This window comes from Balearica regulorum, chromosome 4 (assembly GCF_011004875.1).
Source record: "Balearica regulorum gibbericeps isolate bBalReg1 chromosome 4, bBalReg1.pri, whole genome shotgun sequence".
Classification (NCBI taxonomy): Eukaryota; Metazoa; Chordata; class Aves; order Gruiformes; family Gruidae; genus Balearica; species Balearica regulorum.
The window spans coordinates 3,862,849-3,883,619 of NC_046187.1; the positions used below are offsets into that span (position 1 = coordinate 3,862,849).

The following is a 20,771-nucleotide window of genomic DNA, read 5'->3' on the forward strand; positions in this document are numbered from 1 at the left end:
CCAAGGCTCCCTGCATTCATGCTTTTCTGATGCTTTCATCTGTTTTACCGCACGTGGGTTGCTTAGTAGCAACTGCTTCCTAATCCTTAACTGCAATTTGCTGCCTGAAGTCAGCTTATGGGGCTGACTGACTTTAATGCTCCTAAAGGATTATGGCCTGGTATTTCCTACTACCCATGGAATATGTACAGTGCAGCAAGCAGTATTATAGATTAAGAACATGTCTTACAATTGCCAGCTTAAAGGGTTTAGGAGTCAAGTTGTACTTTTAGCTGGAAGAATGCAGTCTTTTACTGTTGTCTGTTACGCCACTAATTAAAATCTTCCTGTGTCTGTGATAATTTGATCATCCTCTGAGATTTGCTGTTATACATAATTTGATCAGTGCATTTCCTCAGTTAAGCAGCACTTCCTTACTCTAGTGCTTGGCCAAAAAAGGGTATTAAATCTTAAAGGAAATGTTTTGAGGGGAACTTGAAAAATTATTTGTGTTGTGTCAAGAGATGTCTTGGAGGATGTCACAAGTAGAAAGAAAGACACAGACCTCTTTTCTGTTCACTCTTCCCCAATTTTGAATCAATGCACTGTATTCATGCGTGTGTGTATGTATATATTTTTGTCTCTAATATCAGCTGCTTGTGTCTGGCTGATACAGTTAAGATTTGGTTTGGGTGCATGTATTGTTATCACTGAATCATCCTGTAAGCAGTATTAGAGAACCTTTTATTTGTCTTGGAATATTTTCTTCCTCTTTCAGCTTTATGGTTAAGTATAAAGTGCTTTTTGTTAGTTGTTCCTTGCTATCTTAGGCTTGATAAAATGCTTTGCCTATAGGGCCTTTGGTCATGCAACTAGCATTGTAGGGCTTGGTTCTGTATTTGTTTAACTGAAATGTTTACAAGCCTGTGAAGGCTGGATACCATGCTTTATCTGTAAAACTGTGTTTAATAACAGCTAAAGCAAACAGATTTGCACATGGGGATTTTGGGTAGGCAGGGCAGAACTGGGACTCCGATTAATCAGGTAACACAGGTAATGCATCAGGTAACAAGCTGAAATCTGTGCTCATTTCTTTCTCCTCTTTAATGCTTCCTTTTAATTAAGAGTGGTAGTAAACCATAGCCAGTAGCTGCTTGTGTGCTTTTCAGAGGGAGTTTGTAGTGCTCTCAGTAAATGAGTTGTCTTTCATTCACAACCTAGCTCAGCATTTTTCTTTCCATACTTTTGACCACATGCCTCTCCTTACAGCTACAATACATACAGTGCCTTTATTTCTTTTAAGATAGTATCTGTTTACTTGTGGTAAATGCTGCCGTTGGGTATAGTAAGGGGAGATTGGCTGCTGAGGTGATGCCGCACTCCTTATGGTTCTGGTTTCTTGACCTTACAGAGATATGAGCAGGTGGGATAGCTGATGTCCAGTTTTACTCGGTGAAAGAACAGCAACTGGCTTTGCAGCAGCCTGGGCTGGAGCCCACTGCGGGCAGTTGCAAGATCCACTCTCCCTGTGTGGAAACTACATCAGATTTGCACCTCGTATTAAAAGTTTAGTTGCTGATAAAATATGCCTTCTTTTGTCCAAAAAAGTTTTCTTGTTGTTTTCTACCTTTTGTTCCAGTGCTTCTGTGGTTCTATGAACTGGCTCAGATCGGTAGTGTGAATCTTTGGAGAGTTTACAGCTCTAAAAGCGGGGTTTTTATTCTCCCTTCTAAAATACTTGATTTTGTGTAGTGAACTGATAGAAAAGAAGGTGATACAGGTGAGCAAGATAAAGTAATGAATGTGCACGTTACCAGAACTTTGGCAGTTTGTAGTATGCATGGTTTGCTGAAATGCATACAACTCTCAAAATTCTTCCCTTTTTGATAATTATACTCCTGTGATGCACATGGTTAGCTTTCCGTTTCAGCATAGTCGCTTCACTGCCGCTTGGCACCCATGCTTGGGTTTGCAGAGGTGGAAGTCTGGTTGGTAAGCCTGCTCCTTTTAATGTGCAGTGGTATCTGTTAAATTGTAATGAGTAATTTGAACTCTTTGGGTAAGGTGAGAGCTAGAAAGATTGTTCCTTTGCTGTCAGTACAGCGCTGCTCTTTGATATGAAGGACACTGTTCTATGCGTAGGTCCTGGGCTTCTGACCAAACTGCCCAGGTAAGCTTAACAAACCTTAGCAAATCTAAAGAAAGGCTGAAAGGAAGGGAAGAACTTGAAAAAGCTAACGTAGCATCACTGAAATCAATCTCGGTAAAACCTTATTTGTTGCTCTAGAAGTCAGGAGTGTTATGTGTTACTAGTGAATATCATTATGGTATGTGTAAGTGGGTAAGAACTGTTTACTCTTTGGAGTAGTGATAAATATTCGTGCAGCTTGAATTCAAGCTGTGCTGCGTACAGAGGTACTTGAGAGCCTCTTTTGCTTCTAGATCCCATAACAATGGAGGAAAACGCTGACAATGGTATTGCTGGCTTGAAAATGGTTATTTCTGTAAGATTCAGAAATAGTAGGTAGTCAGCCAGTGGTATAAAGCAGAAAAAGCTAAACATGCTTGGAAGTTCTAATTATGGAGTTATTAGCAGATTATTAAGGATTGGCAGTAAATCTAATCTTTGGTATGTATTCCAGTACTGTAATTGAGTGTTACAGAAATTATTAATTGGAACAATTTAAAAACCATTTTTAAGATTGAAATATAACTGTAGTATTAGTTCAGCTTTATATTATTAATTTGAACCTTCAGACTTTTTCATTTAATTTATATAAATGTAAATGTCACTCAGTTTCTTTCTACATTTTCAAGTATCAGCCCTTTGAACAATGGGGGGAAGGATCCTCCCCCTTATTTTTTAACTCTGAAAATCGCCAATTTCTGTATAGTCATACTTCGTTTTCCAGATCCTGTTTGGTCTTTCTGGGTGAATGGAGAAATACTACTTGAAAAAAAAATATATAAAAATCAGGATTTAGAACTGTTTTGGTCAGCTGAAAACATACCTCCAGCAGTCTTCTATGGATATGCTTGGTTTTCTGTAATGCTTGAAAACTTGTACTTTCTCTTTCATTTGAAACAAACCACATGTAGGTCATTAACTTGATGAGAAGCCGTTGGAATAGGTTTAATGTTTAACCTCTTGGTATTTATTTAATATTTAACTTTTTCTTGCTGCACTCCAATGGATGAACTCTTTGCAGTCCACAGTTGGTTTCACTCCTTTAAAGCCACTCTGCATCTTTTTTTTTTTTTGTTGTCCATACTACTGCTTTTAGGGCTTTTTGGCTGAAAGTAGTAATGGCTTCAATTCAGTGATAATTTTTTTTTGGGGGGGGGGGGTGTTTGGTGGTGGTTTTTTGTTGTAGAAAATCCGGATTTGTCTCTTCACTTTGTATTATAAAAGGATGCTATATACCAGCTCAGACATCAAACCCATCTTATTTAAAGGAGGCAAATCCTAAGCAGAAGGACTTAAGATAATTAACACACTACCATTTTCTACCTCTGTCTTGGAGAAATGTGTCATCCTCTGGCTTTGGGTTTTGGTTTTTTCCTTTCTGTCAGGACACTTGCTGTTTTTTTTCATGCTTCTGGTACTCAAAAGCAGAAAGCAATTGCATTGGATGTTGATTCTTTTTACTTATGTTTGGCAAATTATTTATTCTGGGAGTTCACTGCTGGAATATGGCTGGAAGTTAGTGGGAAGAGTCCCTGTGCTCTGGTTTTGGATTAGCTGGCTTCCAGCTGAGCACCACCTCATAATTTCCCTGACCCCTGTAAAGCCCCCTCTGCCTGGGCACTGCTCACTGGTTTTGGAGATGAGCAGAATCAGAAATTCCCACTAAAATTGACAAACCTCCACAGCACTCCCTGTCTTGGTGGAAAGGTTAATGTGCTAGAGGAGTTCGTTGCTGAAGATGGTCGGAGTGAAGGGGCATCCGGGGCTGAGCTTGCATAGTTGTGTGTTGTAGCCCTGCTGATGGCACTGAGCACCTACCTCTCCCCCTCCCAGTTTACCAAATGGGAATTATGCTCATGGTTAATTGACTTCAAGTGCTGTTACATATTGCCCTTCTGCTTCTGTCTGGTCAGAGGATGAAATTATAAGGCTTTGTCCCACAGTTCCTGCCAAAAGTTCAATATAAGGTCAATGCTGTTTTTCCTAGTAAAAATGTCACTTGATAAGCGCTTCTCTAATAGCATTATGTGTTTAATATTTCTATGGCTTGGCAGGTCCTGTACATATCTTTCCTGTCCATGTAGAAGATGCTTGCATTGAAAAGGGGAGTTGCCTAATACATTTTTGAGAAGTGATTATTTTTATCAGTTCTGAAGATACTGCAAGCTACAGACTTCTGGCTAGGGGTGTTGTGTCATCTCTTGATGGTGAGAGAGAGGAGAGGAGAAAAACTGGGTGAATTGTTGGTAGTTAATTGACAGATTTTTCATGTTAGGTAGTGCTTTGTAGTACCCTCATGAAGAGTAAAATACCCAATGTGATTCCTGTTTAAAGCGTTGCTGCTGGGTGAGGGTGGGGATAGGAAGCGGTGGGGTGGTACTATCATCATCCCTGGGAAGTACAGCCATAGTTCCCATGGCTTTTGGTGGCACGTGCGTAACCCCGGCTGTGGAAAATAAGCCTTACGGCTAAGGAGTGTATCTTCCTGTGCTGTGCTCTGGGCCGGTATTGGGTCAGGAGATTGAAGTACAGCCTGGCCGGCCGGCATCTGGCAGCCTGTTGGATCATGACTAGCCCTTAGGCTTCTGGTACCTTTGCTTTATACTGCTGATAGAAACCTTAACTGTTTCTGTGTTTCCCAATCCTACACCTCCATTCATTGTTTTGTAATACTGCTGCTGTTGATGGGAGCAGTAACTTAATACCATGGGAATGCTTAGAGCACGGGGAGATGTAATCAATGTTTTTTTCAAAGTCTGAGTAATCATTTTTCTTGGATATTTCATTGATGAACCATTATTTACTTATTTTTTCAAACCACGCTTACCTAAGACTGTTATCTTCCAGTGGGGCCCTGTTGAAGGTAGGTGAGCATGGCTTGTTGGTACCAAGATTGAACGCTAGGCCAAGCCTGTGCGCGTCTGCATTTCACAGCCCTCTGCTGTAGCTGGAAACCTGCGAGTGGGAGCAAAGTGGGATGGTGAGTGGGGCTTAGTCCTTTTAATGGGAGCTCCTGCGAGGGCAGCTGAGCTCTCTGGGGAAGCCTCCAGTGAAAGCAAAGGCCTTGACTGAAAAGGCCATTTAATACTGTGAACTCTCTGGCAGGCCAGACGTCATGCTGCGAGCTAAGCTGTTTCTTGTGTAGTAAGAATGCTTTTTCCAACTTCATTGGAGAGTGAATAGGATTGCTGTTTAGTTGATTGAACTACTACTATTATTGCTGAGGATAAGATGTTATAGGGTAGTCTCTAATGCCTTAATTGAAACAGCTTAAACAAATCAATCTCTCCTGATGTTGATGACAATGGTGCAGTATAGTGAAGATCTCATAAGCTACTGGTCACATTTGCAGCAAGTAATTTCCTCCATCTTCCCCTGAAGTGTCATCTCTGTAAAATTGAGCTTTGTGGTTAGAAACAGTGAAGCCTCCAAATACTTCCCAGAATGCTATGTCAGCCTGTGAATGTGGTGGTGATGGTGTGGAGATCTCATTCTCCATGTTTCGCTTCGTCATTACTTGCCCATGGGTACCATAAGGTTTTACTCTGCATCTTCATGCTGTGGGCTTTGTCTTAGCAAAGAAAAAACCAGAACTCACAAAAAAATTTATCTGCCCAAATGAACCTTTTTGTGCATATATATGTATGTGTATGCACACATAACTGCTGGTGAGAATTCATTTAAAATTGGTAGAGTTCTCTAAGTGATGGTCAGTAAACTCATAGGCAGTAGGTAACACTTTCTGGAGACAAGTGTGGAGGAAGCTTCAAATCCAGTAAGAAAATATTCATGTGAGAAACTTGATTTAAATAGGCAATGTACCTTGCAGTGATTTTCCAACTTTACTTGGGCTTGGTGCATACTTATTAACGTTTCAAAGTCGAGCCACTTGCCGAAGCTGGAGTAGGAGAAAATTTGGACATCTTTGAGAAAGTTTGATATTATATAGTAGCAATACGAGTATAAGATGCTCTGTTGGTGAGCTGGTAAGCCATATAACATTAAAGAAATATCTTCAAGTCCTCAGCAATCTGTTATAAGAGGGTTGTAAGACTACACTGTAAGGAGACAAGAAGTACTGAGTAGCAGTGGTAGCTGTTTCTGTTGTCCTTTTTTTTAATAAAGGACACTGCAACAGACTCAGGTTTCCTTGTGGTTTGGCTTGGCAGGAGAAAAGAGCAGATTGTTTGATTTGGCTTGTACTTGTTTCTCTGTCCTAGGAGGATTAAAGTGACTGAGGAGCTTTCTGACATGCCCTCTCCCTGCTTCTAATGCACTCTGTCTGGTGCATACCATGTTTTATAGGCTTTGCTCACGAAAACACAGCAGGAGGGAAAGTTATTTTCCCTTTCCCTGGCAGCCTGCTACTGTCAGGCACTGTGTGTGTTTAGGATGGCAGTGGGGTTTTCAGCATAGGTTAGAGCTGATGCTCGAGTGCGTGCTCAAGTGCTGACTTAAGTAGGTTTAGAATCAAGGACTTCTAAAAGTGCTTCAGTGGAAGCTGCAATGTTCACATAAATAGTGCTAACTCCTATTATTGCACTTGTTCTCTTCTACAAAGTATAATTTTGGAAAGCTCAAAGTAGTTCAGTTGGTTCTTATTTGATGGTAGCATCTCCCTGCCAGATTTTGACTCTCTACTTCTGTATGTCTGATCAGTGTTGACACTAAAGAAAACCATTGTGTGAATTTGTCCTTTTGGGAGAAAAAAAAAATTATCTTTATCCTCTCTATTCCCATTGGCTGATATGAAGACTAAATGGCAGAAAATGTTATTCTTAAATCAGAGTAGAGAGTTGTAACTTGCAGGGAGCACAGCTTGAAAGCTGTGGGTGACTATCAGACAGGACGTTGTGGTAGAAATGCTCATAACCATGCTAACAGTAGCGTGAAGCTTTCAAACTACTAAATTAAAATGGACATACTAGAAGTTCTGCTTGAGGGGGCAAGGCTGAATTGTAAGAGTCATCTTATATCTCATGTGCTTAAAATCACCAGTGTGTTTTTTAGGTCTCATGTAAATAAATACAGGATTTTAGCCTTTGGGTCTTCGAACTTAGGATCTTTCTTATTCAGCTAATACATTACAATGACAACACTGCAGCAGTGCTTTTAGATATAATCCCAAAAGTAGCAGGATCTAGCTTTCAGAGCTGATTTCAAGATCTTCTGGCTGTTGGATGGCATATGTAATTTGGAAGCGGTGGACACGGTATTCCCATGGAGGGTACCAACCTCATTGTCTCAGTTGGTTTTCCTGCTGTGTAGTGCAGGTGTCATATCAGTATCTATGTTGGAAGAATTCTCTTGTCTACCCTTAATGCCAGATGGAAAGGGAGGGTGGGGAAAAGAGAGATCTGACTAGAAACTGAGCACTACTAAATGCACTCTGAAGCAGAGTGGCTCTCTTGGTCCCCGTGACCACTGCGAAGATGTCTTCAGAATAATAGGGAGATGTCATTAGCTTTTGTGCAACAGCCACATAATAACTTTTTTAAATTCCTAGGTAGCGTACAAGCCTGTTTTCTGTTGATGTAATGCTTTTCTTTCTCATTTCAGCTATGAAGCCGTACGCGCCAGCTTTCATTCTCCTGTGGAGCGCTGTCGGGATAGCGAGGGCTGCCAAAATCGTTGTTGTGCCGCCAATAATGTTTGAAAGCCATCTTTATATTTTCAAGACTCTGGCCTCAGCCTTGCATGACCAAGGGCACCAGACAGTGTTTCTCCTCTCTGAGGGCAGAGAGATTCCTCCCTCTAATCACTATAGACTCCAGCGCTACCCAGGGATCTTTAACAGCAGCACCTCAGATGATTTTCTCCAGTCCAAGATGAGGAGTATCTTCTCTGGGAGACTGACAGCCCTCGAACTGTTCGATATCCTGGACCACTATTCCAAGAACTGCGACATGATCGTTGGCAACCAAAACCTCCTGCGTGCTCTGAAACAGGAAAAATTTGACCTGCTCCTTGTAGATCCTAATGAGATGTGTGGATTTGTTATAGCTCATCTTCTAGGGGTTAAATATGCCGTCTTTTCTACTGGCCTCTGGTATCCAGCAGAAGTGGGTGCTCCAGCTCCCCTGTCTTATGTTCCAGAATTTAACTCGCTGCTCACAGATCGCATGAACCTATTTGAGAGGATTAAAAATACTGTTGTTTATCTTATTTCAAGATTTGGAGTCAGTTTTTTGGTTCTGCCAAAATATGAAAGGATAATGCAGAAATACAAGGTTCTGCCAGAGAGGTCCATGTATGACTTGGTTCATGGATCCAGCCTGTGGATGCTTTGTACTGATATAGCACTGGAGTTTCCAAGACCTACGCTACCCAACGTTGTTTATGTGGGAGGAATCCTAACCAAACCGGCTAGCCCTCTGCCAGAAGTAAGGTTTGCTGAGCTTTGCAGTAATTTCTGTGCTATCTGGTTGACCTTGTGTCAGGAGAGGCAGTTTTTAAGCAGTGAGTTTCAAATGGGATCTAGCTGTTGCTTGTTAATCTAATTTTGTTGTTTCTTGGTCAAATAGACCCTTGAAGTCACTGGAAGTAGCTTGGGGTGGTGCTGAGGGAAACTCTGACACAAACTCATCAAAATGAGTCTCTTGTGGTTGAGGGAAATATTTTGCCTTTGAGGTGTTTAGTGATACAGTAAAGGAAAAAACAGCGCATGCTTCTAACCAAGTGTGGGTTAAAACAGGGAGAAGGGATGAATACTGCTTATGCTTAAAGAAGCTTGCTGATAGGTTATACTCTAATTCCATGTTAGTAGTGTTTTTATGGAGAGTTTGCTTCCCTTGGTTTGGTAGGTTAAAATGCCTTTAAAGCTAGGTGTGTATAAGCATAAAGAAAGTCTGTATAGGCTAAGAACTAGAGATTATGTGAGTTGACATAAATGGTACCGCTATTATACTCGGATATGAATTTTTACTATATACTTACTGGCCATCAGGTACTGAACTTCAGCCTGAAATAGTGATAGTGACTGGATGGATTCCAGAAATCTGGGCTGCACAGATAATTATTAAGTTTGATTACTTCAGTGTACCATGTGACCTGATACCCAAGAATGGCTCTGTTCAGCAGCACAATGGTGAGTGACAGGCAGAACAAAATTTCACAGAAAACCGTGTCACTTGGACTTCTATTTATGTACACATAAACACATAGATCTTGACTTGGAGATAATAATTAATGGACACTTCTGGCTGGGTGCTAAATGGTAGGTAGACCTGCAGTGCTCAACAATTTGCTTCTAAAAATGCCTTGTTCAGATCTTGCTTTTTTTGTGAAAACTGGCAGGCCTTCTTCACCTGTTTTAGCCTGAAAATTTGTTATGGAAGGCTGAGGTTTTCTGGTTGTGTTTTTGGTTTTTTTTATTCGTTGCACTGTTGGTAGTATCTTGACTTAGCAGTACCTTTTCACCAACTCAGAAAACATGAGACAATTCTGACTTGGATTGTAGGATGTGCAGCACTGAACCAATTCCTTCATCTTTTTTCCCCTCCCTTGTTCAACTTGCAATGCATCTGAGCTGAACGAGAGCAGGCACTTGAACTGTACAGTGAATGTGCTGTTGGTTACATCCCAACAGACGCTATTCTGTTCTCCAAGGTGTCATCAGAGAGAACCATAGCAGTGCTGCTTTTAGCTGCTTCTTCCTATGTGTACATTAATGCGTTTGTCTTTAGAAAGTCTCAAGCTGCAGAGATATCCTGAGGAAGCAGACTAAAAGGAGCCCTGTGCTGTCTAAACAAAGTTCAGCCCTAGTCTCTCCAGGAAAACCTTGCTGGCTGGATTGAGGTTCAGCTCTTAATTTTCCAAACTGATGTTCTCTCCGTCTGTGAGAAGAAAAATGTCTTTGCGTGATTAATTTGGGCATGATGTCAACATTGTCTGTTTATTTTCTCTGTAGATTGGTCTTTAGGGTAAAAAATTGTCCCCAAAGCAGATACTTTCTTCGGTATAAAATGGGGTGGAAGACAATGAAAGGAGCAGTTTTCTTTCAGTGTTTTGCTATAGGGATGTGTATGTGTAGATATAGAGATATATATTTGTACACAGAGGTATAAATATATATTTGGAGCCTTTTGAGACTATATTTGTGTACTTTCTAAATGTACTCTGGAACAACAGATGTTAACCTGTTACAATATCTTGCAATGCAAGAAGATGGAACAGTAAAATGTTTAACACAACCAGACTGACAGTGAGCTTGAAATAGACTTGTAGGTAGAGTACATGCTGGCAAATACTTGCTCCAGTGGGGGGGGACGATGACACCAAACCCTGTAATTATTTGTGAACTGAGACATTATTTACCTTCGGGTTTATCAGGCAATTCATTCTTACAATGTTCAAGCGTGGGATTTGATTGAATGCGAGAGACAAAGTGAGTGTGTGCATCTTTTATCGCATAAATAGTCCATGCCTAAACTGTTACACTTAATCCACTGTGGTATGTATTGTAGGTAAATTATTCAGCAATCAGTTTGTTTTTACTGAACAGTTAAATAAAATTTGTAAGTGTTGCTTGATCCTGGCAGATTAAAATTGCTTAGCTAGTGCTGTGACTGTTTTCAGCTATTGCTGCATCTCTAAGGCAGGAGCCTTTGCTAATTTATTTTCTGCACCTTTTAGCTTGGCGCATTAAGGTAAGTCAGAAGCAGAGCTGGTTGCTGTTTTTGTGCTGGGCTGGAAATGGTGATGCTTCAGGAGCTGTCTCATAAACTAAAGTGATATTCCTGCCCAGAGGCGATCATCAGAGAAGAGGGGCACGTGGCTGGAGATAACAGCTGTAGCAGGCAAATTTAAGCTAGTATTACAAGCCTTTCGGGTCTCCTACATTCTCCGAAACTGCTTGTAAGTAGCCTAGTCCACTTCTGGTGAAGCACTAGGAAAAAATCCTTGCTGTGTTCAAGTCTGAAATACGTGCTCAACACACACTACCCAGGCAGCGCAGCAGTGGCACCGCTGCCTTGTAGGCACAGAGTTTATTTTTTGGAGAGAGGGTGAAAAAGGGAGTAAGTAGTTTGTTCAATCAAATAGGAATTCCTACGCATAACTGAAAAGCTCCAGTTTTCTGCAATAAGTAACTTTTTAAGAAGAAAAGGCAGAGTAATAAATCAGAGGAGTCAAAGATCAAGGCCTTTTAAAGGGTAATGGGATGGCTGTTTAATTCTAGGGGATGTGGTTGCTCAGCGTTTGCACTTGTGTCTTCCTTAAACTTTCTTTAAAGAAAAGTTAGAAAAACACAGCTTTAAAGGTAGCACATGGCAGGAGGTGCTGAATATCCATGTCATGCAACAGTGCATGTGTGAGGGGGAAACAAACCTGACCCTTGCTTTGCTCTGTCCTTACTCTATCTACATTAATGTATTGGTTCAGGGCAATGGAAGGGTTTTGTCAATGCACCAATCATCCCCACTTACTGCATGTGGCTTTCCTTTGTGGAATATTTTTGGTGCAGGTAAACTAGGTTTATTTTGGAAGATGTTAAGCTGGAAGCTTTATTTCACCTGTGAACCAAATGCTTGCTGGTGTCTGATAGGAGACATGAGGGTCTGTAGCAGTCTGGCAATTTGGAGGGCTTTAAGTGATGTGCTTCGTGGGGGCACGCTCGTATTGGGGACCACAGTAGATGCAGGTGAAGTCAAGCTGCTGGAGCTTGCGTGGTACTCGGGTAGGGGCAGGCTGCAGTCCCTGCAGGCTCTGTATGTTACCCGCTCATCTTGTGCGTCATCTGTGAGGGGAACTGGCCTTACCTGGGTGTACCCTTACTGCCTGGCGCAGATCGGAAACCAGCAGTAGCTGATCACGCAGTTGGCTTGTGTGGCAGGCATGATTTGTAGCTGCTGCTGAGCTCGATAGCAATTACGGCCGCAACACCTGGCTGTGGCAACACAAGCTGTAAATGTGTCTTGGGGTTGCAGCCTGCCCAGATGCCTCAGGACGCCTTCTCCAGGCTCCAGTCCTCCTTTTTGCTGTCCCTCTAAGTCCGTCTGCGCTTGGCACGTGTCCCTCGGCGCGGTTGCAGGGATGAGTGTGCCAGTGAGGAGAGCAGCGGGTCCTTTGGAGGTCACCGCTCTGCAGTGCCTTGCAGCGTGGCATGGGCAGCTGGGAGCTTTCTCTGCAGCGTAGCAGAGTTTGTCTTGCCCTTTGCAGAGAGGCAGTATGTCCGATGGTGACTGAAATTCCCCATGATGGCACACTTCCTCCTGTACTCTTCCCTGCTGCAGGTGGATGAGGCTGAGCATAACTGGTATTGCTGTGTTTCATTCTGGTGGAAGGGCTGATTGTGGCTTTGCAAAGCTCAGTGTAGGTATAGACACCACGCACTTAGGAGTTGTCTTCCGTGGTAGCTAGTGTCCTATTTTTGCTGGTCAAAGTGCGTGGATTTAGAAGGTTCTCCTTGCTTAAATAGTGTGCTCTGTAAAAGGAGAAGGTTACTGTGGCTGTACCCATTACCCATAAGTGACGAATGAGGTCTTACATGTGAGAGTGTCCAGGGCTTGCATAGTTAACTCCAGAAAGAGCATATTTTTGAATTGCATGGAGGACAGTGTGAGCAGAGTTAGCCTTAAAAGATCAAAAGTTAGGGATGCACTGAATATCAAGCCTTTAAGGTCGTTGCTGACTTAAGCTATGAAGTGCATGGTGTTACCTGGCAGTATTTTCCAGATAACTGGCAGTGACTGTTAGGAAGGTAAAAGGCTCCTCTGCCTCTTTTTTTATTATGCTTCTCCAGAGGGATCTTCTGAAGCTGAATGAAGCTGAAGCTGGCTTTTTGAAGTAACACATACTTTAAGAAACAATGGGGAAACCTCTGCTATGGTATTTCTTATCTTAAGACTAGTTTAATATGTAGTTAGGCATTAATCAGCCTGATAAGATATGTCCTTGGATCAGGGTAGAAACTTGAAGAGTGCTACAAGCAGCTGCCTCAGGAAATACCTGGTCTCTGGTGGGGAGAGGACAGAGGACGCTGGAAAGGAGCAGATGTCTTCCCTGCAAGAAAAGCAGCCGAACAGTGTTTCAAGAGGACTCCTTTCTGTCAACTACTTGATGATGTAGGTGTGTTTGGATGTAGGTTGGATGCTGTGGGTTGGATCCAGTTGTACTTGAGAATAACATGTGTTGGTGTTTACAAAAAATCACAAACTAAAATGGTGCAACCTGACAGTTTGTAAGTTGAGCTGATGTTTTCCTGTCTGTACAGCTGTTAGTTTCATAACTAATAACTACCTTTGTGTAACACAAGGCTTTTTTCAGTGCTCATCTTGAGGTACTTTAGGCTGAATGCCATTTGTTGTTGATAGGAAAAGGGAAACAAATGACAGTTTTTTTGTGTTTTTTCTTCCGTATCTGAGTAAACTAAACTTATACTACCAAAGGTGTTCACGTTTCAGAAGTAGAAGCTGTCCTTTCAGCTATAGCTGTCAACAAATAGTAATTACAGTAACTTGTTCCACCCTGTAGGTCTCTTATCTAATTTTGTTATCTAGATCTATGTAACAAATTGGTGGCTTTGAAATATTTTCACTACAAAGCTGGTTTTTTTCCTGAGTCTTGCTGACAGTTGTATGTTTACTAGGCGTGTGTTAGCTGATAATGGGTACTTATCTTTAAAATTAGGTGCAAGAAAGAGACTTTTATTGCTTAGATCAGACTTTCCTCCTTCATTCAAATTCAAGGACACTGTCTATAAGGTTTTGCAGACTGTAGCAATAGATTTTTGCACATGGCATAGCATCATCTGGTTTTAGTCTGGGGAGTAGTTTTTTAGAGCTACTTTTGACAATAAATTTCTGGTGATGTGAAGCAATTCCAGAGCAGTTTTAAAATGCATGCAATTGTCAGCTGAGGCAGCAAAAAGTCTTTTAAGGATGATGGAGATTACGGGGCACTGTGTAAATTTGGTGCTGAACCATATGATAGTGTATTTTGTCTCTGAAATAGCATTCCACATAAAGCTTTCCTCCCTGCCACCAACTGATCTTTTGCTGCACGAGTAAGCCTTGCCTGAGCTGTTCTGGTACCCACAGTTGTAAAACTATGGTAGCTTTCAGTCTCAGATACTCCAGTAGGGCTAGCTACTGATTGATGACCCATGTCTATTCCTGCTGTACTGCTGCATGTTACATTCAGGAAGGTATGGGAGTCAGCATCTACCTGTATGGTGTAAGACGCAGGGAAGAGGATGCGGGGCTGATTTCAGAGGTTGGTTAAGTATTCCCAGTAAAACTTGGTCAGGAAGGCAGGCCCTCCACAAGTACGTGCCAGATGTAAGCTGGCATCCAGTGATCTGATGAACAAACACCAAATGATTGTGTATTGGGGGGGGGAAATGCAAGGTTCAGACCTTGGATGTTGCATAGGTGAGATTATGAAAGTTAAGTGACAGCAGTTACTTTACTATAGGTAAAATTTACAAAAAAAACCCAGACAGGCTAATGAAGCTATTTTGAACAGTTTTTTTTTCTGGTTTTAGGTATTCCAAGTCATCATTTTCTTGTTGAAACATATGAATCAACAAGATGAATTTATTTTGGTCATTTGCAGTGCTTTATCTGTGAGTTTCACTTGGCAAGTTTTTAAGACTGACCTGTACGTAGGACAAATAATGAGCTAGTGTTTTTTCCATGGTCTCCTTCTCTAGCATACTGTAGGATAATTTCTAATGTTATGTGGAGAAACAGAAGATAAAGACTTATTCCCAAAGGCATACTTTTTTCTGTAGTATTTATAATGTTCTTGAGTTTGAATGCCATATTTGTATAGTTCGGGACATTGGGATGTGTTCAAAGCTGATATTTAAGAGCAGCAAAGGTAATATATGAATATATTATTGATTTTAAAAAGTTTTTAATCAAGCCAAGTCTTCTTTTCAGATGTCCTAGTTGTTTGAAGGCTATTTAAGTGAATAATTTGTGTTTGGTTAATCACCTGCTTGGGTGTTTATATCCGTTGGCTGGGTTAGTGTTAGACAGCACCCATTGTTTGGGGTGGTGAGGTGTCTGTGGCAGGGGCCTCTGGGAGAGGATGGAGGCTTCTGAGGAAGAACCGAATGCGATGGGGAGGAGAAGGGATAGTCCCACGCCTGGCTCCCTACCCCGGTGTCGGTGGCTGAGAGCATGCGGTAGGTAACCTCTTCGTGGTATGGCTTCAAGCACTTCTTACCTAACCTTGTGAAGCGTGCTGGGAAAACAAAAAATGCATCCTCAGCTTCTCTGCCTAAAAAAGCCTGTCTTGCAAATAATGCCATTCTCACTAAAAACTTTCTTTCAAGGGAATCATAGTTTCAGGGATGTTTGGCTGAAACCTGGTGTACAGTAATGGCGTTTTTTCAGCGCATCCCAACCTGGCGGGTGAGTAATGGGGAATTGCTCAGCGAGTGCTGCTGTGATGCTTGGTTTCTTTTCATGCTTTCTGCAGAAGGGTGAGGGGGACACACACAAGTAGAGTGGGGCTCTCCTGAGAGTTTGAGGGCGATTCTGATCACCCCAACCAAGTGCAGAGCGGAAGAGGGAGATTACGGAGGTCTTATTGAAGGATGTGAGATGGTACCACTTAAATGTAGCCTCAGAGGCCAGCTGATCTTAAGCTTCTTAAAGAAGGGGTGATGACTGATGGCTGTCTAAAATACCCATATATTTTCATATAATATTTATGTATTATGTGTGTGTATCTGTATATGTGTGTGTATATATATTTATAAATATCAAAAAGAGAAGGGAGGAGGTAAGCTCTAGGGAGAAAGAAAAGCTATTTCATCTGAAGAGGAAATGACAAGGAACTTGCCATTATTAAATCAAAGCTGCAGGTTAGAATTATCTCCTACCATCCACAGAGCACAGGTGACACAGGAGAACAATGAAAAACTTTCCTACCTACTAAATTAGTTTACAGTGTGGATTTATGGATGGGGCTGTATGTCAGTGTCTATAATGCAGAGGTCTGTGTTTAAAATCCAGCCTCTCAATTTTCCTACTGTATTCACTGCAATTTAGTTTGACCCAATGTTCTATAGATGGAATAAGTAAAAACAGTCTCCATACTTAAAACTGTTTCATCTTAACTGTTACTTGTACAGCTTTTATAGAACACATGCAGCTACTGCAAATGTAGGAGGATTGGCAAAACCTTGGTTTGCGTTTGTTTTTAATAATTATAAACCTTTCTGAGTATGCTTACAAGTTATATAACAGGGCTTCATGCTTAGGAAAGTGCATGGTTTTGGGGGTTTTTTTAACAGAATATTGCCTGTGGGATAACATCAACAAGGTTTTAATTTGAATCCCGGATTCGAGGATACTTCTGCCAGCCTATGCAGTGATTTTAATAACCTCTCTTGAAGGGCAAGCTTCTTATTTTCCACTACCTTCCATTCATTTGCAAGACAAGGTTGCTTTCTGAGGGTGCTTGCCAAAGGTCCAGTGAGTAATGGATTTTGACAGAGGGTATTGCATCAGGGAAGTACTTGCACGGCAGTTTTCTGGTTGACCTCTAGTTTTAGGTAGACTGTGTTCTCGGGGGCTTCATTGGATATGCCTGTAACTCTAGAGAGGGCTGAGATACGGCAGAAAAGACGAAAGCTTGCGGTTCTGTTTCTTGCCTGTGTTTTGAGTCTGAATTTCATTCCTCTTTAAAGTTAAATGGACTTAAAATGTTCTGTCGGTATTGGAGGTGAAATGGGAAAGGCGGTAGAGGTCAGAGACAAGAAAATGCAATGCTTTAGACATTAAAAAGCTTCATAAGGCTTTAAGGACTTTTTCCCCCAAGGCATTTTGGTAAGCCAAATATGGAGTATATATATGCCAGATAATTAGTGAGAAACATAAAGGGAAAAAGTCTGTATTTCAACGGGACTGAATCTGTGTCTAATATCATTGCAGGAGCACTTCACCAACGGCATTGTTGTATTAATATGTGATGACAGCACGCTTAGCAGTGGTTGGGGTCCTCATAGGAAACAGTTCAGATTGTAGTTTCTTTCCCAACGGAGAGTGTTAATGTGGCTTTCAGCAGCAAGAGAACGGAGGAATTTAGTCTAATGCCATAATCTGAGTATGCGTTGTTAATGTCCAGAAAGTATTGGGTTTGGAATTATTTTACTCTATGCTAATATGAACTACAAAATATGAAAAAATAATGTGAATGTTAACTGCGTGGACTTTGTGTATGGTAGATCCCATTAATAGAATGGGATTTATCAGTATCTTCATAATATGTGGTGCCAGTCAGCCAACACCAGTATATTGAGGGAAGACAAGATATGAAGCTTGACTAATACCTCACCTCTTCTGTTTGATTTCTGGAAGTTTTAAGTTGACTTCAGACAGCAGAATAAATGGAGAGGAGAGGGAGCGAGACCAGGAAAAATGTTTAGTTATAGTTTTGCAACAGAGAGGAGGTCGGTCACCAACAGCAGCTTACACCCGAGGAAAGAGAAGAATTAACTTGTGATTAATCCAGAGGGAAATGGTGGGGTGGGGAAAGAATCTTGTCCTGGTTGGGAGCAATGTGGCTGCTGTTAACTGAACTGACTGAGCCTGATGATGTGAAAAGGAACAAACCCTGACAAAATGGGATGAACTTGTTTGCCTTGTGGCTGTTGCTTTTGAAAGGCAGGAATTTAGTGGAAAAATAACCTTCAGAGGGTGACACCCATGCTAGCTGATGCGGAGATGTTCAGCTGAGCCAGCAGAAGGCTGGATGTGTTGAGTCAGGGAGGTGAGAGCTGTCCTCTGCTCAGTGCGGTCGGGTGTTCGCTGTGGTGTCCCCTGTCCTTTGCTTGCTAGAGCAAATACAAACCCCCTTGTTTCTGGTTGTAAACCAATTTAAAAATTTGTGGCAAGTAAATACAGCATACTTTGCCTAAAGTGATGGTGTTTCTCAAGGTTTGTTGTAGCCTGACAAGTTGTTTTACAAGTTCGAGATTCTGTGATAGGACCTCATTTGTTCAGTGATAGTAAAGATTGTGTAACAGTGTGTATATGACCTTTAACTGCCTGTGCTGAAATGTTGTTGTTAGTAAAATTTGAAATGAGGTTAAAAATATATTAATATAGCATTTAAATATTTCACTTGAGGAGTCCTATTTAGAAGATGCCAGACAAGTTAGGACACTAATAAAAATGCTCTGTGTACCTTTCTGTTTGTTTATCAGTGAGTATCTCCTTTCTAAAGATGGCTTCATGTGGCTGCTTATTTATTTATTTTGAAATAGATCTGGTTTTGTCTACTCTAAGCAGCATTTTGTAGTAGAAGTTGCATAGTATGCCTGTGCTCCCCATTGGGGAATGGTGGTTTGCAACCATATTCAAAGAACAGACATTTGTGCTATTACACATTTGAATCGAGCAGCTGAAACCAGGAAAGCTTCGGATATTAAACCTGGTTATGTTTGTATTTGTGTACTTTGTTTATCTGAAACAAAGCTCAGTATTAGGCACCACTGGTTACTGCCAGCTGGGTCCTCACTCTATAGTCACAGCTGTGTGTTTAGCATAGAAGCTTGCTAAGAATAGCTAATTAGAAAATCAAACAGAACAAAGCTCACATAGTAGGGTTGGCACAAAGCATTCCTGTCTGAGAATGGTAAAAAGATTTATTTTATTTTATTTCTCCCCTTCCCCACCCCCCTCATGCCTATAGTACAGCATAGATCAATAAGTGCTTATTCTCCCTATGGAAGCACAGGGTCAGTCTCAGTGAAAGACCAGTACATACTCAAAAACCTTCACTCTTCAGTAATGTGGTGGCACACAGAAATCATTACTCATAGGCAGCCAAACGCAGAAAAGAGAATGAGGCAAGGTCATGGTGTCTGCTCCTGTGCAAAGCTCTGACTGCCATAAATATTACCCATGAAAAAGTAGAAGCCTGCTTAGGCAGCCTATGGCCAGTGTGTATGACAAACTCAAGGCAGTGTTTTAAAAGCAAATGTGTGACTTCCGAGAGGGACGAAATGGCCCTGGGGCCAGTCTGCTGCTATGTGAAAGCTCCCTGCCTAGGGAAGGGAGGGAACAGTGGTGTCTGACCTCCTCTGCCTGGCCTGTGCAAGTGCCAGTCCTCTCTAAGACTTGTAAGCATGTTGGATTATCGCTTACTGAAAGGGTTTAGAAAGCGCATCAGATGTAGAATATGCTCAAAGATGAATCGGTACCTCCTTTGGGACTCTGTGTGCCAGGATCTGTCAGTCAACGTGAGTGAAACTAGAAATTTGAATGAACAGGAGTGCTTCAAAGGAAAGTTTATCATTTCAGTCTCATTCTTCTACTGTTTTGCCCAAAGAACATGCATTTGCACAGAAGTTGACAGGAAAACAGATGGAGGCAAGGAGAAGTGTGATGTGTCTAGCTGTAGGTGCTCAGATTTGGATAAGCCTCTCCACTGACTGAGATAGCTGGGAGAAAACAGCCTGCCTTGCTCAAGTCATTTTTGCAAATGCCTCTCCAATTCCAGATTTTCTCAGGTATGTTTGAGTATCTTAAAATTTCTGGAAAATCCCAGTATGCACCTGTGCATCCAGTTTAATACATCATCAATGTCAGCTTGTTTTCAGTGTGAACTTAAAGAATAATTACACTTTTAAGTTTTAATTTCAAATATTAAGTATTTTTTCCTTACATGGGAAAAGATGCGCTCAATTTACAGTGAACTTGAACATCACTTAAACTGGGCAAAAGGAAGTTGCTTTCCTGCTGCAAGCGAAGGGCTGTAAAATGCTGCCTGAACAGGGCATGCCGCTTATAATGAAGGCAGCTCTAATGACTCATCCTGACTCAGGGTGTTTTCATACAGTGCGTAATTAGATTGGGAAGACAGAATGTGCTAGAGGTCAAAAGTGTAAGTGGATTTGAGGAAAAGAAAGGGGTGAATTCGTAGGGGGTGAGCCTAGGTATCTGAAACTCCTTAACGTACAGTGTTGGAGTGGTGATTTCACCGAGTGGTACTTGGGGTGTTAGAGCTAATACGGCCTTAATGAATGGAAGGGTAGGGAGGGGACTAAAGGCTCTAGTGGCTAGATAGCCTGAAATTCTAGGCAAACCGAATTGTCCTCAGTGTGTTCTCTTCCACGATTCAGGTTTTGAGAGAGTCACTCAAAGCTTGTATTTTGCACTGCTTGACCTGCATCACAGTCATTGTGGTGTGCTTCCTCAGGTAAACACTAGGAATGTATATGTGTGACCTAAGTGACGTACGTAGCCATAGCAATAATGCTGGTGAAGTATTTAGTCTTTCACGTGCCAGGATCCTGGCCTGCTTTTATCTACTACGCTTCTATGCCTTGTATGCCACAAAGAATGGGCAAAGTACAAGGAAGAACTGAGCCTTTGTGCCACAGCCCAGCTAATGGTACCCAGACTTTCAGATCTATCTTGCAACCAAAGACCTGTGAAGGCCACTCGCTTGGATTGTTTCACTAGATTGTCAGTTTAGAAGGTCTGTACTAAAAAAACAGTCAGGAGAAACAATTTGTGAGAAGTTAAAAGAACCTGAGAATGGACTCTTGTAGGTCACAAACTTGGGGAGCTCCCCAAGGAGGCAGTGTAAGTCCCCTCATTGTTTATTTCCTGATTTTTTTTTAACCGAACTCTTGCATTTT

General features: G+C 41.6%; 1 protein-coding gene across 2 annotated transcripts in view; it reads left to right on the plus strand.

The window, feature by feature from the left end:
- Positions 1 to 20,771, plus strand: part of UGT8 (UDP glycosyltransferase 8) — a 43,302-nt gene that overhangs the window by 10,563 nt on the left and 11,968 nt on the right. For both annotated transcript variants that reach the window (XM_075751011.1, XM_075751012.1), the window contains exon 2: positions 7,727 to 8,550. In XM_075751011.1, coding sequence (XP_075607126.1) covers positions 7,729 to 8,550 — 822 coding nt within the window. In that variant the 5' untranslated portion in view covers positions 7,727 to 7,728. The remainder of the gene's footprint in view (positions 1 to 7,726; positions 8,551 to 20,771) is intronic.